Source organism: Lissotriton vulgaris, chromosome 7 (assembly GCF_964263255.1).
Source record: "Lissotriton vulgaris chromosome 7, aLisVul1.2, whole genome shotgun sequence".
Taxonomy (NCBI): Eukaryota; Metazoa; Chordata; class Amphibia; order Caudata; family Salamandridae; genus Lissotriton; species Lissotriton vulgaris.
In genome coordinates, this window is record NC_141695.1 from 1,281,274,674 (window position 1) to 1,281,295,608 (window position 20,935).

At 46.4% G+C, this 20,935-nt stretch overlaps 1 protein-coding gene across 2 annotated transcripts in view; it reads left to right on the forward strand.

Moving 5' to 3' along the window:
* STK36 (serine/threonine kinase 36) overlaps positions 1 to 20,935 on the forward strand; it is a 223,409-nt gene that overhangs the window by 29,120 nt on the left and 173,354 nt on the right. For both annotated transcript variants that reach the window (XM_086931854.1, XM_086931855.1), the window contains exon 4: positions 15,022 to 15,152. In XM_086931854.1, coding sequence (XP_086787980.1) covers positions 15,022 to 15,152 — 131 coding nt within the window. The remainder of the gene's footprint in view (positions 1 to 15,021; positions 15,153 to 20,935) is intronic.

Genomic DNA, 20,935 nt, shown 5'->3' on the forward strand with positions numbered 1-20,935 from the left:
TTCAGATACGGTTTTTATGTGACCATCCCAAGCTATAGGATCTTTGTTGAAGCTTTTCTCCACCCATGCACAAATACCAGATTTATAGCCTTGTGAAGGGCAACCCTCTAGGATGTGCCACCCTCCTGCTACAAGTTTCTTTACCTTATAAGGCTGTCCCTGTTTCCAGGCTAGTTGTACGATATACTGCATCCCTATTAAGAAATATATTAAGCTTGCAGAGTTGGCAGGAATGTATTCTAAACAATCTATAGTCATATCAGTTTTGTCCTAGAGGGGTGCAGCTGTTACTATCCCTTCAACTGGGAGTATCTGTTTCCTTGCCCGAGTAACTGCTCCAGGTAGGGGGAGGGTAGTGCTGAATTTTGACCAGGCACAGCTGACAGTTGACCTGCTGACCTTAGCAGTGTCAGGAAAACCAAAAACACATTCGATTGACCTGGAGCTTGTGCAGAAGTCCATTGTGTGAATTTGGTCTTACAGTAGTTGACACTAAGAACAGAAGTACAATCTACAGTGAGAAATAGAAATTAGAAATACACATGGATGGGCATGCCAGCTGCTTTGTTGGTAGGGTACCTTCACGTCTGCCTTTACTCCTGCTTGTAGTGCTTACAGTGCCAAGAGCACATGCTCTAGTAACTCTGACACTTTCTGATATGTAAGGCCTGGGTGGAGCCCCACCACAGTGTGCACACAAAGTTGTAACTAAACATTATACTACTTCTTAAGCTCGAATTAAGATATTGAATCCCGAGTGCAACACAACCTTATTTTGATCAGCTTTACTCCTGCTTTCACATGCCTTCCAGGGATACATTCCACTTGATGTGTATAAAGTTGACTGTCTAGGGGGCGTGGCCAAGATGGCGGCGTGAGCGGTTGTGTCCTCCTGAGCTCCCGCCGCCGGCCTTGTTCAGCACGGGCTTTCGCTGTATGCAAGCCCCTTTTCAGCCACCTCTACGGTTCGGCCAGCATTCCCAGTGGTCCCTGGCGTGAGTGGAGCCAGCGGTGAACAGCGGGGGCCTTTTGGCGGCGACACCCGCGCGGCCTGCTGTGAGGCCTGCAAGTGCGGCGCGGCGAGGGGGCAGAGCCGGAGTTGCGCCCGAGAGCAGCCGAGTTCGGATACGGCGGCCTGGGGCGGATCTACGCGAGACCCGGTGCGGCTGCGGTGGGTCCGGCCCGCGTGTGCATGCAGCGAGAGGCGCCGGGTTCGGCATTGCCCGGGAGCTACTGCGGACCCACCGCTCGCCGGGAGATCTACCCGGTGTGAGCCCCCGCCGACAGCGGAGGAGTCGAGCGCGGCAGCAGGCTGGGCGCGGCCTTCCCCGGCCCGAGAGGGGTCGACGCGGATACATCAGTGGGGTCTTGCCGGCACCCGTACCGCAACAGTTTGTGGAGACAGGCGCCTCAATCACAACAACGCAGACCGGAGGTGAGGGGCAGCTTGGCAGCAAAAAAAGGGCGGACATTGGGGGAGAGGTCTCTGCAGGGCCCCCTGATATGGTGTGTGGCGAGCTGTAGTGTGGCGGCTAGCTATTGGAGGCCAGCGAGGACCCTGCCGGCGACCCTGCATACCTTATGTTAAGCAGTTTCAGCCGGGGACTCTGAGGAGCAGGCAGTGGACGGCATGGCCAGCTTGGAGAAGCCCACTATCGGGGGGACCAGATTTCCACCTCCAGGCCAAGCGGAGGAGGGTCTCGGCGGCCGAGCTATAGGCCCCAACAGCGTGGAGCCAGTTTCAGTGGCATGAAAACACCCCAGGGAGACAGTTAAGGTGGTGGATTGGGGGTGTAGTCGGCGGGCATTTTCTCGCAGCGGCGAATACTTGGGGGATTCGGCCTGGTGTGGGCTCTGTTCGAAGGAGCGGCAGAGACCTTGCAACGCCCAACTAACCGCTGAGCTACCCACGAGGCCAAGATCGCACTCTCGGAGTAGGGCCGCTAAGAAACTAACGGCCCAGAGGCGCCTCAGAGCCAAGAGATCTCCCCAGGACAGTGATCCCAGGGTGACGCGAGCGTCATGTCAGGGGCGAGGGTCCGAAAGGACAAAACGGTGAAGAAGATGTTTGCTAAAGCCCAACCGTCCCCGCCATCTAAAGACAAACAGACGGCCGAGACCGCGACAGTGGGTGCAGGACCCATCACGAAAGCCTTCTTGGAATCTCTGTTCACGACCTTCAGAGATGATATCCACACCCTCAAGAAGGAATTTTCGGATGAGATCCGGGAAGTGCGCAGGGACATGGATGGCATTGGAGAACGGGTAATGGAGCTTGAAACCAAAGAGGAGGGCCGAGATGCCGAGATGGAGGCGCTGCAGCAAGAGATCATAAGAATTCATGATCAACAGGTGGACTTGCAAAATCACCTCGAGGACCTAGAAAACCGCTCTCGGCGGCACAATATACGCATCCGAGGGGTAGCAATGTCGTATGATACCAAGGATCTGTTCAAATTCTCTAGAGAACTTTTCAACCATGTTCTGGGGCGGCCCCTGGAGGCAGAAATGAGGTTGGACAGAGCACATAGGGCGGGACCCCAGTGGGCCGCGACGGCTCCCCCCTGGACATCTTGGTCTGTATACAGGACTTCTGAACAACGGAGGAAATTCTCCAGAAAGCGCGACACCTGCACCCCATCTCCTTCAAGAATCAATCACCGACCTGGTTTCAAGACTTGTCAGCACTTACTTTGCAGAAACGCCGTATCTTTAAGCCCGTCACAAATTATCTCCAACAACACAATATTCCTTACAGTTGGGGCCATCCCTTCTGTATCGTATTTAAATTGGAAAACAAGCTTCACCAGCTCCGCTCTCTGAAGGAAGCATGCCGCCTGTTGGGTATTGATCCACCGGTGTAGGAGGAGGAAGTGACGACCCGCCCTGGGGGTCCGGGGGGCCCGGCATCCCAATGGCGTCAACAAGGAAGACGGCGTCGCGTCAAGAAACCCCAGAAAATCGAGATTGAGGACGGCCAGCGAGCAGCGGTGGAGGCGGGGGCGTCAGACCTCGCCTCTTCAAATCCGCGTTGAATAACCCACGCGGATCCCTTGACACGGAGGATTGTTATACTTCACATACGGTCGGCAGCGGGAGGGGGGCAGGGAGTGAATGACTTACATTACCCCATGCTACATTACTGCCAATCACCTATGAAGATGATGGACTACGGTTGGGTTTGCTGTATTTTTCTTTCTTTTGCTGTTGGGGGGATTCAGATTGGAGGGTGGAGGGGACACATTATCAATCACCTCAGGACAATGGTCGATGAACCTGGATATGACTTAACTGTTGGGGGGGCGTTACCGTATCTTTACAGCAGGTTACCAGGGGTAGAATTGTTGGGGAGGGGGGGGGGGGGGGGGGTTCCAGGTCCATGGGTGCATGTATGTGTGTGATAGATTGGGGTTCCTGTTGTTTGACCGGTGGCGTCGGAGGGGCGGCCTTTGGCAGAGTAGTCAGTCAGTCAGTCAGTATTAATTATCTTTATTCGATTTAGTTAAAAATCATATAAAGAGATAAAAACATTTCATACCATGTTAAAAACTATTTACAATATTGTACAAATCAGAGAATACATGGGTTTTATAAAAAGGCATAATAAATTCATTTTGAGTTTAACAAAATTTAAATACAATGATTAGCACAGTATTAAAAAGACCCATTGTTCTGATACATCTTTTTGGTTCTAACAGCTGCCACGAGAAAATTAGCCATGCAAAATGTAATGCGTATGCTGTTCAGAGATTGTAAGTATGGCAGGGCTGGCCTCACCTGTGTGAAGCCAGCCTCCTTCAGAACAGGTATCAGATATTTTTTCCTGGGCTCTAAATAAAGCCCACAAAACAAAACAAAGTGCATGGTGTCTTGAACAGAAAAGTGATCACAACAACAGGGAGGGGCTAAATCAGGTTTTTCCCACGTTTTAAAATTGCCCAAATAAAAATGTAACAAATTAAACCTGAACTTAGTTAGGAGGTAAGGTGCTAATGCGAATGAATTTACAAGAAGGTAATGCCTCCTCACAGCTGGTTTAACAAGTTCTTTTTCCTCACGGGATGCTCTTGCCCTACCCATAAATTGTTTCTTGATCAGATCTATAGCTTGTTTTTTGATGTCCCGGGGAGATGAAAAAAGTTCTGGTCGTCCCAGATCTGAGAACTCCTTCATCAGGTAGGCCATCCACGGCACCCTTTTAGAGTGGTCCAGGGACATAACGTCAGCCATGATCCTATGGTTGAGAGACAGCTCCTCGTTGAGCCAAGTCTTCAACCAAAACATCAAGGGTGCCATGTTCAGCCCATCAGTGACGAAGTCCAGGCCCACCTCCATATGTATTGAGAAAGTTGGTGAGGACTGTGGGACAGACAGGAGGGACCGAATAAATCTGTTTTCGGCCTTCTGAATTGGTTCCAGATTTACATAGCCCCAAGGGGTGAACCATATGAAGCCAGAGCGACTGATTTACTTTTATAGATCTTCAAAAGGGCTGAGTATTCAGATCCTCTGGGCTGGGCATGCCACAGGAGCGCTGCAGAGAGGGGACACAGAGGGTACTGGGTTAGTGACTAGTTATTCCAGCGACTGAATTACGTCTCCTCAGTTTGAATGTCAGGGGCCTCAACAACCCTGTGAAGCGGAGGGCAGTCCTGTTGTTTCTGGAGAGCTCAAAGGCTATTTGTCTTCTCCAGGAAATGCACTCATTGGCCAAAGACTGTCATAGGATGAAATCACGCAGCTTTCCATTCCAATTCTTCTCCTCAGGCCCCACTAAGACGGCGGGGATAGCAATATTAGTGGCCAACCACTTCAGGGGGAGGGTGACACAGAAGGTAGCCGAAATAAGAGGGAGATTGCTCTCCTATAGATTTTCCCTGGGGGAAGCCACCTTTACAGTTAGTTCAATTTATGCACCTAACGAGAGTCAGGAGAAGTTTTTTCACCAGGCACTTAGTGAGGTGACCGCGACACCTGATAGGCACATTTTGGTTGGGGGGGGGGGGACCTAAAATTGGGGTTTGATAAGTTACTGGACAGATCAGGGCAGCGCTCCACACAAGCAGGAACTTTATCTGGAGGGGGTTAGCTAGACTGGAGGAGTTGGGGATGGTTGATCTTTGGCGCAGCTTTCACCCGGGAGTCAGGGAATACTCATATTATTCGAATGCCCTTAAAATCTATGCATGGTTGGACTACTTTTTATCTTCCACGTCCCTTAAGGCGCTTGCAACAGAGGTAGAGATAGGAGCTGCGGCGCTCTCAGACCATGCGCCGCTTTCGGTGGTGTTTTCCTTCCCACCTGTGACTGGGGCTGCACGTTGCTGGAGGTTGCGCGATACGCTGCTCCACCGTAAGGACACTGTAGAGAAAATCAAAGAGGCCATTGCAGACTTTTTATCACATAACCACACTTCCGACACCTCCTTGGCCACACATTGAGCGGCGCTTAAGGCGGTGTTGCGAGGTAAATTAATCGCGGTCTCAGCAGAGGAAAATGCGGAGAGGGCCCGCAAGCGCGAAGAACTCACACTACAGACGCAAGAGCTGGAGCAGATGCACCAAAGAACTGGCGCACCTCTGGTATGGAAAGCGCTTCGCTTGACGCGACAGCAGCTGGCTGCATTGGATCAGGATAGGGCGGAATTCGCAGCCCTGAGAGTAAGGCACATGTACTACACTGGGGGGTACAGGTGCGGGCGCCTTTTGGGGAGTGCACTCCGGGAAACTCAACAACGACACCTGGTACAAGAGATTGCTACACAGGGCGGGGAGCGGGTCACCGAAGAAGGTGACATAGCGAAGGCCTTTAGCGACTTTTATACTTCCTTCTATGCAGGGGCGTGGCTTGACCCCGCCGACGGCGAAGCTTTCCTAGAGTCAGTCCCTCTTCCTGCCTTGTCAAAAGACCAAGCCGATCTCCTAGACAGCAAGATTTCGTCCCGATAAGGTGATATTGGCGATCTCACGTCTCAAATTGGCTAAGACGCCGGGGCCGGACGGTTTTACGGCAATTTTTTACAAAACATTTCGTCCGCAGGTAGCACCGTTGCTGGCTGCCCTATTTAACTCGTTTGCGGAGACCGGTGCAATCCCAAGTGATCTACTAGATGCCACCATATCGGTCATCCCTAAACCAGGGAAGGACCGCACACAGTGCGGAGCATATCGTCCCATATCCCTCCTTAATGTCGACCTCAAAATATATACCAGCATCCTGGCTTCGCGGCTGGCCCCACTCATGCAGGGGCTGATTGAGCCAGACCAGGCAGGGTTTATTCCGGAGCGACAAACTGCTGAAAATACTAAGAGGGCCCTGCACCTGATAGAGAAGGCCATGCAGACGTCAGGGGAATACATGATGCTCGCGATCGACGCCGAAAAAGCGTTCGAACTGGTCCACTGGCCATATTTGAAGCAAGTCCTGATAAAGGCGGGGATAGGAGTGAAGTTTCGAACGTGGGTCCTGAATTGTTACACCTTCCCCACGGCGACAGTACGAGTCAACGGGTGCTCCTCGCCCCGTTTTCCCATTGAACGGGGTACGCGGCAGGGGTGCCCACTGTCGCCCCTGCTCTTTACGCTTTATATGGAGCCGTTGGCGCAGGCAATGCGAGTCGACCAGAGAGTGAAGGGGATTAAGTTTGGTGCATACGTGCACACAATCAGCTTATATGCGGACGATGTCCTCCTCTCCCTGGCCTCCCCTAGTGATTCTCTGCCGGCCTGTGTTGAGATTCTGGACACATTTGCTGGTGCGGCGGGCTTTAAAGTTAACATGACGAAGTCGGTGGCACTGGATCTCTCGCTCGAGAGGCTCACCCAGGCCTACCTGCAGGAGTACTTCCCCTTCTGCTGGGCGTCGGAGGCTATCCCAGACCTGGGGATTCAACTGGCGGCCACACTGCAGGATACGGTACGTATCAACTACGCTAGGCTTTGTCAGACACTCCGTAAGGAATTGGGCAGATGGAGACATCTCCTGCTCTCTTGGCTGGGCAGAGTAGCTGCCATAAAAATGACCATTCTTCCGCAAATCCTGTACGTTTTTCACACCATTCCGCGCCGCCCCATGAGGGTTGGATCCGCCAAACACAGTCGGAGCTCGCTCAGTTCATTTGGAACGGTAAGCGTCCGAGAATGAAACTTAGGTTGGCAATGCTTCCACCGGAAAGGGGAGGCCTAGGTCTGCCCGACCTGATGCTATATTACCAGGCGGCCCAACTCTGGACCCTGGTTGAGTGGAGCAAGTGGGAGTCAGAAAAACATTGGCTCTTTCAGGATCAGGCAGTGGCGGGCCGCCCGCTGCAAGAGGTTCCTTTCCTCCGTAGGCAGCACCGACATCCCAACTTGTATGCCTCGTTTATCACGAGAGTCCTGCTGGTGGTATGGGACCGGACCAGCACGAAGCACGCCCTGACAACATTTCCGTCTCCTCTTACGCCGTTGTTGGAGAATCCGGATTTCGGGCCTGGATGAGACACCCAGGCTTTCGTCCGGTGGCGCCCAGCGGGGTGTAGATTTCTGTTCCACTTATATACAGGGAAGGGTGTGGCACCCTTCGAGAATTTGAGACGGGAGTATGGCTTGCCGGAAACAGAACGGCTTCGCTATTTGCAAGTGCGTCACTGGGCACTCAATGCTCAGGTCAGGGAAGGGGCAGATCGGAAGCTCAGTCTATATGAATATTGGCTAATTACACGGAAGACGGACAAACGGCTCATATCGGACTTATACCGAATGCTACTAGATCGGTACTCGCGCGTTTACAACTCGGGTAGGGCCCCGCTGGGAGAGGGAGTTGGGGCGGGTGTTGAGCAACAAGGAATGGGAGGGCATCTACTATCGAGCACGGCACTCCGCCTATCATATGGGGTTGACAGACACCTTCACCAAATTGGTGACATACTGGTACTACACGCCTGAGAGGTTGCACAAGATGGATCACACAAAGGGAGGCCTCCTGCTGGCGGGGATGTGGTGAGAGGGGCACGCTGTCCCATCTGTTATGGGACTGTGCCCAGATCCAGGGGTACTGGAAGACGGTCCTTGATGAGTTAGATGCACACTTTGACACAGAAGTCCCAATGTTCCCTCTTATGTACTGCTAGGTTTACCTAATGCTATCACCTACCCGTTGAAATCATGCAGGGGCAGATTGATTGCAATTGCTCTGGGATCTGCTGTTCAGAACGTGCTGGCCTTTTGGCGCACCCAGCATATCCCCACATTCCAAGGTTGGTTGCATCGCCTTTGGTCAGTTCTGGGTATGGAAAACTTATCACTAATCAAAGCATGGGAAGGGGCCAAGTATGCAGAATTGTGGCAGCCGTTCTTGTCCCTGCTGGCTACAGAATTTAGAGAGGTGATATGCCCCCGATACTTGCGTTTGTTACGCTTTTCACAGGTCGATTCTTGAGATGCTCTGAAGTGGATGGATGTGTGGACCTGGGAGGGCACTGGACCTGGAACATGGGTGGTGGGAGGGTAGGCGGGGGTGGTGTGGAGGTGGGGGTTGGGGGGTTGGATCTGGTTTTTGTTTGTTTTTTTGAATGCAGGCTTGCTTATACAGCACTGTCAGGTGTGGAGAGAGCTTCATGGGCTAATTGGGCTCCACAGACGTTCTTGTCACTATGTCTCCATACAATTCTACTATGCATTGCATGTCTTTCGATTCATGGAAGGTTCTGATGTATGTGTGCGAGCTAATTTTTCAATAAAAAGATTTAATACTAAAGTTGACTGTCTTTCGGTATCATTTTTAATTTGACCCTTTTGTGTATAGAAAACTGTTAGCGCTGTTCTGATTTTAGATTTTCGGGCTGTTCAATAAAGTAATACCAAATTGCAGTAATGTTGATCATTTTCATTACTATTGATACTATTGTTGCTGCTATTACTATTAACAATATTAATGTTGTTATATATTATAATATTCTTAGTATTTAAAGAAGAGATTTTTCTCTTGAAATTTCGAAAAGTGGTGTGAAATACTCAGGCTAAATGGCATTGATGTCACGCAAAAAACACATTCAGAATATTACATCTGGATTTAATAACTGCAAGCATAACCTGGGATTACAATAAAAAATAACCACTGTCAAAGTCAGTAGGGCTGGCCTTTGGAAGCTTACAGTTAAATGTTTTCTGCATTTAATTTGCAATATGCATTAAAGTCTGATGACAAACACTAACGAAAAACGTATAACAAAAATGGTACACTACCCCACCAATTCTGGCAATGAAGGGGGCTACTTTTGTCTGAATGTGCATATTATGCAAGAGCAGAGTTTTATCATTCAGCCAGAGAAGCCAATGGCTGAAGTGGGTTGTTCCATTACGCCATGCTGTATGCTGTGGTAGGTGGAAGCACAACTTGAATGACAAATTAATAGACCAGTGTCTTAAGAGGGCTGAAATAAGACCCTATGTGTATGTATAGTAATGTATTTGTTTCGTAAAATCAATATTCAAGCGAGACACCTAATGCTGCCTCAAAGGCCAGCCTTAAAAACAGAAGGTTCATCTGTGTTTCCTCATTTTACAATGGTCGTAATGCTAGCGGGTGGGAAAGAGGAAACTGTGAGAGGGCATACAGTAGGGTTACAGACACCAATGTTTTCTGTGCTAGAGACAATGAGAGGACTAAGCAAATGCCATGGTAGGCGGAAGTAGAATGAATGACAATTGAATAGGCCAGTGGCTTAAGAGGGCTGACAAAAAAGTCCCTCTATGTATTTATAACATAGAATATATTTTTTGTACAAACAATAGTTAAGCGACACAGGCTAGACCTAAAAACAGAAGGTCACTCCATGGTTGGACATTCTAAAATGACTGTCATGCAAGCAGAAAAGAGATACACTGAGAGGGGAAACTGTAGTTTTACAGCCTTCTGTATTTTCTATGCTATGTGAAATAAGAGGACCTAGTAGAGATGTGGAAGAGCTAAGTCAGGTATCTTGATTCAGAGGAGTAAAGCAAGTGGCAGCCGATGAAAGTGTAGAGAGAACAATACGCTCAGACCATTTTAAAATCAATAAGAACAGGGAGCAGATAAGTTAAAAAGTAAGCTGAGGTAAGAGCATCGATGATTGTACAGTGATTTATGTCCCCCCTCTAGAGAAAGAGAAGTAAGACGTATTGTCTGGAATTTGATGTGAGGCGTTAGGGCTCCCACTGAGAGCATAGAGTATGAAAATTACAAAGAGAGAACATTAAATTTAATTGGAGAAAACTGATCCAGCGGCGTAGCAACAACAGATACTCCAATACTCTATACTCACCTGGGCCCATAGACACACAAACTTTAAGTAAACCGCTGTAGTCAAAGTTTATTAGTTCGTCATACCTCAAGATTGATTATTCCTTATTCCTAACCAATCTTTCACTGATCAAAAAGCTATTTCCTCTGGTCGATGGACCATTAGTTGAACTAGTTCATGGTGAAAATTATAACTTAATTATAACATTTATACTTTAAAGTAAATAACCACAGATTTGGGAAAGTTTTAAGTCTTTATCTAAATTATTTCCTGTGAATCATTTCAAAGTACAGCACGTTCAATTAATCATATCATCAACACATACTTCAAACTTGCAATGACTTATGCTCAGAAAGGAGAGGATTGAGAGAAAAGAGCATTTGCGCTTTCGCAAGTTTTATATTTACCTAGGATGGTGTGAAGACCACCCCCCTGGCCAAAGGGCTGGTAGGGGTCCCCCAGGATAGATCAGGAGACAAAACTTCAGAATGGGATTCAGGACAGAATAGATGACCTCTCTAGCACCGACGGCCACGTCGCAACCCTCTCTGACACTCTCTTCCTCCTCGAGATTCTTCTGCGATCTTCTTTCTAAGCCTAATAATTTAGGATATAAGCTCTGCATTTGCATCACTCGCCACTCCGACAGCATCCCGAGCTCTGCTGCATTCACCATCGACCTCTCTCTAGCTCACTAAACACTACCTCAATTATACCTTTTCGTTCCTCATGTACCAACCCTCAATGTTTCAATATCGTAAAAATATTAACTCTGATTGATCAGGAAAAGGGGGAAGATCATCACACCATGCTTACATATCATGATTTTCTGGTTAGCCCTTTGTTAATAAACCCATCCCCTTAATTTTTATTCATGTTTTATTTTCCCACCCGCATTCACATTACATCCGAAACAAATGTTTAACTTTAATATGTGGTCTTATTCATTCAGGTCTTGTACTGTTGGTTCTCAGACTTCAGGCAGGCTGTGGCCTTGCACTCTGCCTGAACCACACGTCATCCTTCCGGGCTGACTTTCACTTGCCATGCACAAAACTCATGTGACACGGCTCATTCAAGACATACCCAAGAGGCCCAAATGCTCACTAGTAATAAAGTCAGAAAGACAGATGTTACTTTCAAGAATAAATGGTTTCACTGTATACCACCTATCTCTATTCTAATCCCCTTTACTTACTAATACTTTCCCCGCATTGGCTTTAGTAAATTCACTCAATTTAGTTTCAAGCAAGCAGATGCAAAGCATGTCAGTCTTCAAGACTCCATATTAGTACCTTCGGCCCATGCGCAAGAATTTCCCTCCAAGCAATAGCTCGTCATACTGCGTAGATGCAATTGACGCACGCTCAATAAAGATTTCCAGTTTGCAGTCATTTTATAAAGCCACTCGAGTTATTCATGTTAGCAAACACATACGCAAGCTTCTCTAACCCTCGTTTGTATGTGGTGCGTATTCGTTTGACACAATACGTAATTATTAACATGTTAGGGAGTCAAATGAGAAGATTGATTCCAAGCAAGTCCATGAGTCCTTGCTCCATCAAAACCACTAAATTATATGCAAAACAAAAACAAAGACACAGCATAGGCAAACTAAGCCACGTGAACTGGCACGAAGAATAACTCATTGAACTGTTCTGAGATCCTATGCACGAATGGAGAGATTTAGTGCTTATACATGTTATAAAAACCGCATAATGCAGAACCATTGTTGTAGGTGATAGAGCGCGCAGGTCGCCCGACTCCTTGATTTACCAATTTACACGCATTGGGCCCATGACGTGTTTATGACTGTGTTTTCCGTGAATTGGGCGAGTTTACATGCTAACCATCAGTAATTCAATGTGTTTTCTTACCACTGTATGTATGTATGTATGTATGTATGTATGTATAGGCATTTATATAGCGCACTACTTACCCGGAGGGTCCCAAGGCGCTTCGACCGCTGCGAAACCCTTCCTGGCTTCCCTAAGAGATGGTCCCTTAATGGGTATCTCCAGGGTGAGACCAGGCATCCCCGGCGGTCTGGTGGGGCCGTTAGTGAAGATGAGGCAAGCTAATGCCCAGAGTTGCCGAGTGTGATCGCTGATCAGAGTGGGCACCGAGGCGAGAGAATTATCGAGTCCGCTGACCCTGGTCCAGAAACCTGCCGCGCCGGGAATCGAACCCTGGTCCCGGGCCGTCCTCTGCTCTCGGGTCTGCCGCCTTACCAGAGTACCTGACTTACCACCTTGATACAGGTACCTATTTTTCCGATGGATTCAGGAGCTAGCAGTGGGTAAGAGATAAGACTAACAAATACATTTCGTACACTTAGTAACTCTTTATACCTTATGTAATGACCACAGACACCTGAAGGGTTTTAAGAATTTTATCTATTAAAAGTTTAACGTACATATGCCATGAGAACTAAACCCATACAAATTATTACACCAATAATCAGGAGTAACCCTAAAAAGAAGCTAGAGATTGGAGTGAGAGACATCAAGTTTCAGCAAACTAAAGGGTAAGGGTAATATGGAACATGCTATACAGTTTTCAGGCTTATACTAAGGCAGGTAAGTGGAAGGAACCATACTACTTGAATAGAATACTAACATTCATAAGCAGATACCTGACCTTATGCTATCTTACTATTTGAAGGCTTTGAGTTGCTAAGGGGAAGGAAAAATGGAACACGCTGAATAAGCAAACAATTCAATAATATCCTATAGGTAAGGGGAAAAGTGGAACATAACTAATAAACAGTAGCATGTAAAATCTTTCAGAAAAATCAGAAGAATAATACGGGCAAGAGTGCTTTATTAAAAGAGGAAAGGAAAGAGTATAGGAAGACGAACACCCACAATTATATTTACCTAGGACGGGAATGAGGACTAACCCTGGCCACGGGTCAGTTTGGGAAAAGACGAGGACAAGGACCCTCAAGGAATTAGGATGTCAGTAGGCGAGCAGGTACAGCTCATGGACAGTCAGGACAGGATACCCCTTAGGATTTGGATCAGGACTGGGCTCATCAAAGGGTACGACCAACACCTGCAGCCTCGGATGCAACGCCTGCGCTACTCCCTCTCTGCACGGAATCCGCCAGTAACGCCGATTGGGTTTTCGAATCTCCCAGCAAAGTGCTTCGCCAGCACTTAAGACTATTCCACCCTAGTGAGTTTGTGGAAATTACGGACAGAGTGCTCCGCAGCTCTCTGTATCAATCACCTATAGAGTTCGTAGAGTCGGTGACAGGTCAGCTACTCGGACAAGTCGGACAAATTCTCTATCTAAACCTAGAGTAGTTATACTCTTTTCGGGTCAGTGGACCACCCACAAATGTTGCAAAGGACAGGATCCCCAACTTTGGATTGGACAAGAGAGGTGGTTAGGTCACTGTCACCACCTATAATTTGGTGTTCCCATAATTAATATTTATATTTCGTACCCACCCCTTACATTCCAGTTCCCATGGCATACGTGTAAAAGAGAACAATGGAGCACACAGTGGAAAGAAACAAGTGTAACAATTTCAGGTGAAATTCAGCTTCTTCTCCCTGGGTCAGGGGGCAGGTTCCCAGGAGCATCTCAGCTTCGGTAGCCAGCTGGCTAAGTTCCACTGATGCAAGGCTCGGTTCTCATGTCACGTGATCGGGTCCTCTTAGACTTCTAAGATGGAGAGACTCCCCACTCCCAGGCTCTCAGATACGCGGTACATGAAAAGTAAGCTAAAACAAATTAGAAAACACAGAAAAAATGAATACACTGTACACCATGATCAACTACACTGCACCCCTTACTTTATAATATCTATAGCGTTAGAGGTTAAAGCAGAAAAAGACAGATGTGCAAAAGCGGCAGTAGCAAGCGGAGAGCATGTTAAAGACAAAGCGGCCATATTAGCTATAATGCGCATGTGCGAAAAATTTCTCCAGAACTACGAGTGCGTCACATCACATGGGTATGACCGACACATGCGCAGACTGGATTTCTGCAAAGCAGCGATTCTGTAGTATGCAAGCCTTGTTAATATTAATAGACACATATGCAAGCCTCTCTGGGACACCCGCGTGTGGTGTGAAAGTGCAATATTAATGACGAAACGGATTGATTAATGACATTATGAGTTATGCGAGGTTCTTGAATGTGAGCAAGTCGCTTTACGTGCGAATCCTTGCTCCATCATAGGTTAGTAACCTATCTTTGTTTTAATGTCCTCTCTACCCACTCTCTTTCCAAATTCTAGTTTTATTTCCATCTGTCTTACCCACTTTCTTTCTTCCTTTTATTTCACACCCTTTTCACCTTTTTCTGGCCTTCCTCCTCTCCCTGTCCTTCTTCCTTCTCCTCCAATTTATTCAGCTTCCCGAATCGGTTTCCTACACCCCCCACTTCCCCAGCCCTATTTCCACCCCCTCCCTGTTCTGTGTTCTCGTGATCACTGTTGTGACTTAACTTTTGCCATTTCTTTTACTTAGCTACATCTTCCCTACTGCTCAGCCAGTATGAGTGCTGGAGTGCTTGGTGATAAATGGAATGTTGAACGCTTGGTGATGTCATAGACTATATGGGTGCCTGGTGATGTGCTGAGTGTCAGTTGGAGTGTGCAGACTGAGCAGCAGGGAGGCTGCTCCTGGTGGGGCTCTTCATGATAACAACTAGTAAATCATCTTATATAACCTAGACTTGGACTACTGGACCTCTTTGTATTACATCACTCACCTTTACCCTTTACCCAACCTTCCCCTAGGTGCAGGACATTGCCTGTCAGCTGGTCTCTGCACTGTATTATCTGCACTCTCACAGGATCCTGCACCGGGACATGAAGCCCCAGAACATCCTGCTGGGCAAGGGAGGAGTTGTGAAGCTCTGTGACTTTGGGTAGGTACACCTAATATCCACTAACTCCAGCATGGTTGCCTTTCACCTAATGCCGCTTGTCTTTAAGCTTCGCAATGTCAGTTATGTAACCTAGGAGTCAAGAAAAATCTAACATATGTACCTGTTAAGTGGTATATGCAATGTGAAGCTAAAGTGGTCCTGGCATTAGTACCAGTAAACAAGGCTGAAAGTAGCCTAAACAGACTTGCATTGCCATTGAGTAGGTGAGATACAGGAAAGGGTTACTATAAGTCTTTTGGAAAATCATTTAAATAAACACAAAAAGAAAAGACTGCAATGCTCCATTTCATATAGCCATAAACTATGACCAGAACAAATACTTTTATTGAGGGGTCTTTTCATACAACATGTGCAGAAGATTGTCTTTATGGGCAGGCAAAGGGAGCTTAAAACCAACTGCAGAAATGAAAGAAGTGCTGTGATGTAGGATGTTGGTTTATACATAGCCTATATTTGGCACAACACCAGGCAACACATATGTATCAATGCACAGGGCAGGCTTTAGTGCTGGTGGCGGCCGGTGCGACAATGTTTGTTGGCGCCCTATCCGTGGTGGACGTGGTGACAACCTCCACCATGGATTCCTTCACCACCACCTTTTAACAGTGCCCTTCAAGTCTCCATAACCCTCTCTCTTTCAGATGCATTAAATTAGTTATATAGCGTCACTCATACCAGTGTAGGATGTCAGAGCACTTTGCATCACACACATTACACAGAATCAATCAATCAGACGTGTGTAAATCAGCTTATATGAAATGTTACATAAGCCAGAGGACTACAAGATGTAGGAGTGACACGTCACCCATACTGGTAGGCAGTGTAGTTTAAGAGTGCTTGGTCTGGAGAAGCACAAACTCAGAATTGAAAATGGAACCCCATAGGTGGGGGTTCTCTTTAATAATAAGACTCTAATTCTACCGTAATGAACCCTTTTTGCAACAATATTTTATGCTCTGATCTATACTTTGCAATGTGTATGCAGTTCTTTGAAGACAGTTAATAATTCACTGTTAGAAGTTCAACTTATAAACTGCAATTAGCAAAAGGATGTCTCTTAGAAAAGCAGTCACCCACTGACCTATTTACTTATATGCACTTTGTGATTTGCATGGTAACCGTTAATTGCATCAGGCATATTAACCCTCTGTGCTATTTTATGATCTGTCAAAACCTCAACTAGACAAAACTCCAATCTCTATCCAGGAAGATCATTCACCAATGGAGTTATCGTGGCATTTCTATTGTTGGCCGGAAATTGCTGGAGGCAAGGAACACGGCAGCAGGTGCTTTTAAAACCAAAATAAACTTGCACACTTGGCACCCCCTGAAGTCAGCACCTGGTGCGGAGGCACTGGTTGCACCGCCGTAGAGCCAGCCATGTTAATGTACCATTAATTTACCGGAGCCTAAGACCAACCAAATGAGAAACAGTGAACGGAGGGCCTAGGTAACTCATTTCTCTTCTCAAATATCACAGAGCGTTCAGCACTTCACATAGAGGACAGTATTAACATGAAAATATACTAGGGAGAGGCTCACCCTGCTCCATATAACAGATGAGATTGGTGGCAATAGATACAAATGTCACTTACTGTGGGTGGGTCTCACTAGCCAAAAGGGCTATTGCGAGACTATGAAAATCAGATAAACATCCGGCATGAAAAAAGGGTACGGACCTCTGTATGGGATTAGAATTGCCTGTGTTTCAAGTAAGGGGATGCCCACAGAAGCATTCAAATTTTTTTTAAAGATGGGCTGAATACCATGGACTAATACTTGCAGATCATCCCTCGATTTTAGATACTATAAACTCTATCACTCAAACAAAGAATCCGACGGCCTGACCTGGGCACAGCCTCTTTCGATGGACTTTAACGCTACCTGAGAATTGACCTATATGAATGTAATGAATCTGGCACGGGGTTTAAATGTTTCGTTAGATCAGTTAATATGTGACAAGATAAACGTTTACGGCCTACTGCCCATTGTGTTTTTTAAATACAATAAAATGTGTTATGAAATGAAAATGTACTAGGGAGAAAGTTCTTTGCACTGCTTGGAAATGCCTTTTTGTATGTATCCCAGTGATCTCAACGGTCCTACAAGTCCACAGGAGTTCCATCTTCTTACTTTTTCTCTTTGTCAGTGTAGCTGTGCCTTAATGAGCACAGGACTTCCCATCTCTGAGGGAGGGTGACTACTTACCTCTTTGAAAAAGGTTGTATTGACTGGCGGTATAACAAGATAATTAGTCCAGGGTGACTGGCTCTTTTACCTGTACCACTGCAGGTGACTGCCTGTTGGCTTGCCCCAGTTAAAGCCTGTCCAGTCCCTACAACTGGTGACCCTCAGGAGGACAGGTACTGACCCCCCAACCAGTACTTGGTAGAGCGTCTGGACCATGACAATGGCTGTGCACTAGTGTCCAGAAGAAAACTTCTGAAAATTATATGAACGCCTGCAAGGGTAATACTCTCTCCATACTGGGCATACGTCTGAGAAGCCACAGCGAAGCTTTACTGAGTTGCCATGTGTAGAAATTGAGAGATTATCACATGAGGAGCTGTGCTACAGGACAATGTAACTTCATCCCAGGAAGCTCTGCACAATGCCTAGCTGACTGGAAGATTTGCATGGAGGATGCCTCAGTGGACTGAAATCATTCAGAAGACCTGAAATGCCTTCAGCCCTGCTGGCCAGAACAAAAAAAAGATCAACAGAAGAACGTCATCTGTGATTTATCTGAGCTTCTATGTCACCTATTTTCATTGAGAGGGATAATCTGCACTGTCGACAACACACCAAGTAGAAGTTTCTGAATCTCCGCCCCATTTCCAAAAGAACCAGGCTTATCCACCTTCACACCCCTGCATCAAGTCTAATTAGGCTGAATTTAGGTGGTGTCCTGATTCTAGATATATTAGAACTATCTTTATTATCTTTACTTTTCCAGACATAGCAACTTTTAAGCGTGCGGTTAAGCCCTAACCCTGAAGTTCTTCATAGGAACTGGTGAAGTGATTGGACTGGGTGCTGCCAGTAACAACTAGTGACCCACTCTCAGAAAACTTTGAATGCAACCAATATATGCTGAGATCTTTGGCTTTCAACCATAGGGTATACTTTGCATTCCGTAGTTTGAGCTCATTCCAAGATAGCTATACAATTGTGCGAAATTCTATATAGTTACAGCCTCCTGTAGTTGAATCTTTGACTTGTTTCTAGGCTCTTTAGACTGTATGCTATCCAGACCCTAGTTACTGGACCCACTGGTCACTGTTGATTACTTTACCAAATATTTGGAAGATAAACAGGGACTTCATTTGATTCGGGTAGTTGTGATTTGGGTGGCAGATTTACAACTGTTTTTAGCGTAGGCAAACGGGTCTTAGACCCGTTTGCGCACGCTAAAAACCATGGGCCCATGTACAAACAGTATTTTGCGAGTCGCAAATAAATAGGGACTCGCAAAATACTGTTGTGACTCGGTATTTTGAAGGGGTGTTCCTGTCAAATAGCGACTCCATATCCATGTACTAATGTTTTGCAACCTTCAAGTAGATGGTAATTCATTCGCAAATGGGGAGGGGGCCCCAGGGGACCTCTTACCCTTTGCAAATGCATGCAAAATAATCTTTTAAGGGCAGGCAGAGATCCCCCAAAAAAGCTGCTTTATTTAAAGCAGCCCCAAACATGGTGGTCTGCTGAGCCCAGCAGGCCACCATCCCTGGGAGGGCCAGCCATTCCAAATGGGTTCACAAAATGCGAGTGGCTCATTAATAATCATGAGCCTCTCATTTTTTTTCGACCCCATTGGGAATCGCAAACAGGGTCCAAGACACTGTTGTACATGCCAAATAGCAAGTCTCAAATTGCGAGTCGCAAAAGCGACGCAATTTGCAAGTCGCTATTTGGCAGGTCGTAGATCTGGCCCGTAGACTTTTAGTGTGATAAAGTTTACTCGTTTGAGCCCGGGAAACTCACCAGCTAAAACCTCACTCAAGACCTTAGTCTTGGTCCTTGTGATGAAGAAGTTTTGAAAGAGAATCGGCACCCCTCGTTAGCTATTTAAAAGCCTTTTATGTAAAGATGCCTTCACCATCTGTGAATGTCAGATTGTCAAGTAGCTAAGGAGCATTACCAGACGTGGAAGGGCCCAGAAATTAGGAATGCTGAAGCCTGACGATGGTTCAAAGAGTTTCACCAAGCAAGAAGAGCAAGAACACGTAATGCAATGTGACTTGTCCCAGCTGAGTCCTAAAAGGTAGTATCGCAAGCTTTGCTTAATCTAGCCCAAAAAGTACAGAGCCCATGCTATCGTGATGGACAAGGCAAGTTAGTAATAATGGTCACTTACTGGCAAAAGATATACATCTTCATATAGCCCATCTGGTGCCCCATTCAGGCAAGCAGACCATGATGCTGTAGCAGGTCCCTCTATCACGAGTAAAGGTCTTAACCAGACAAGATGGACCGAGATCTAACCAATAATGCAGTCTGAGAATCTTGAAGGAGAATGCTTTCTGCTACCTTACCATAAATCTTTGAGCAACATGACCATACATCTGTTCCAACATGTATACATGGATCTTTTACATCAATGTACTTCTTATCCAGCTCTGTGCATCAGCAATCGCCAAGACCATGAATTTTTGTCCTGCAAGCCAAACAACTCTTATTTTAATTTGGTGCTGATCTCTTCACGCGCTCATTTTCTGTGTCAATGTCCTTCCATTAACCTCTATGATGTTAGCAGAACCAATGTATTGGAGAAGATTGGTGGCTTAGAGTTACTCTGTAGGTGGGAGCAGGGATTTGCATTTCCCCTGATTGATGAAAGAGACCTGGGTAAAAGCCCCTGGGACTGCAGCCTCATTACAAGTGACCCAGTAATTACGAGCGCCGACAAGCAGCAGCTGAAGTCTCCATGTGAATTACCCGGCAAAAACTGATGAGAACCTGAGTGACAACACTGAAACCTGTGTCATGTCATTCAACAAAATCCCTTAACGGGCATTATATCCGTTTCGTCTTCCCCAGAGCTACCAATGCCCCTTGAATCTGTTAAACGGGACATGAGGGGCTGCACTTTTTTGCCCACAACTCGTGGATTCATGTGAGTGGTAACCCTTGGAGCTGGAGGTTGCTCTGGATTTGTCTGAATGCTGTTAGCATGTGAATACTGCAGAAAACTGTTCTTTCTTTATCCTCCCTTCCTCTCCTTCCCTCCCTGGGAAGCACGGCTATTCTCCCAATGCTCAGATAATTTCCTTTCTCTACCCCATACATCTCTTGCTCATGGCATGTGGCTCTAGTTTGATCATGTGCACAAATAGTCACAAAAAATCATCGAGTCCGCCTTCTAGATAGCCTCTGCCTTTCTTGTCAATCATAATTTATATTTTACTGTGACTCATAATATGGACATTAAAGAATGTTGTACTGTATACTAAGTATGTCTCTCCTTCTTTCCTCTTTTTAATCTACTGGTGTACTTTTTTTCTAAAAAAAACAAACAAACATTGTTTGTATTGTACTTAAATTATGTCTTTCTTATTGTACTGGTGTATTTTTGTGGACCTCTGTTGGAGTTCCATAACAAAGAAAAATTGAAACTATGACTCATAATATAAATGAGTTGAATCTGCAGTGTACCTTGGTGCCCCTTGCATTTGAAGTCAGTAAGCTTACTTTGGCAAATCATTTTTCTCATTAAAATCTGCTTTAATTGTCTGTAGTCTTGGGATGCACGTACTAGG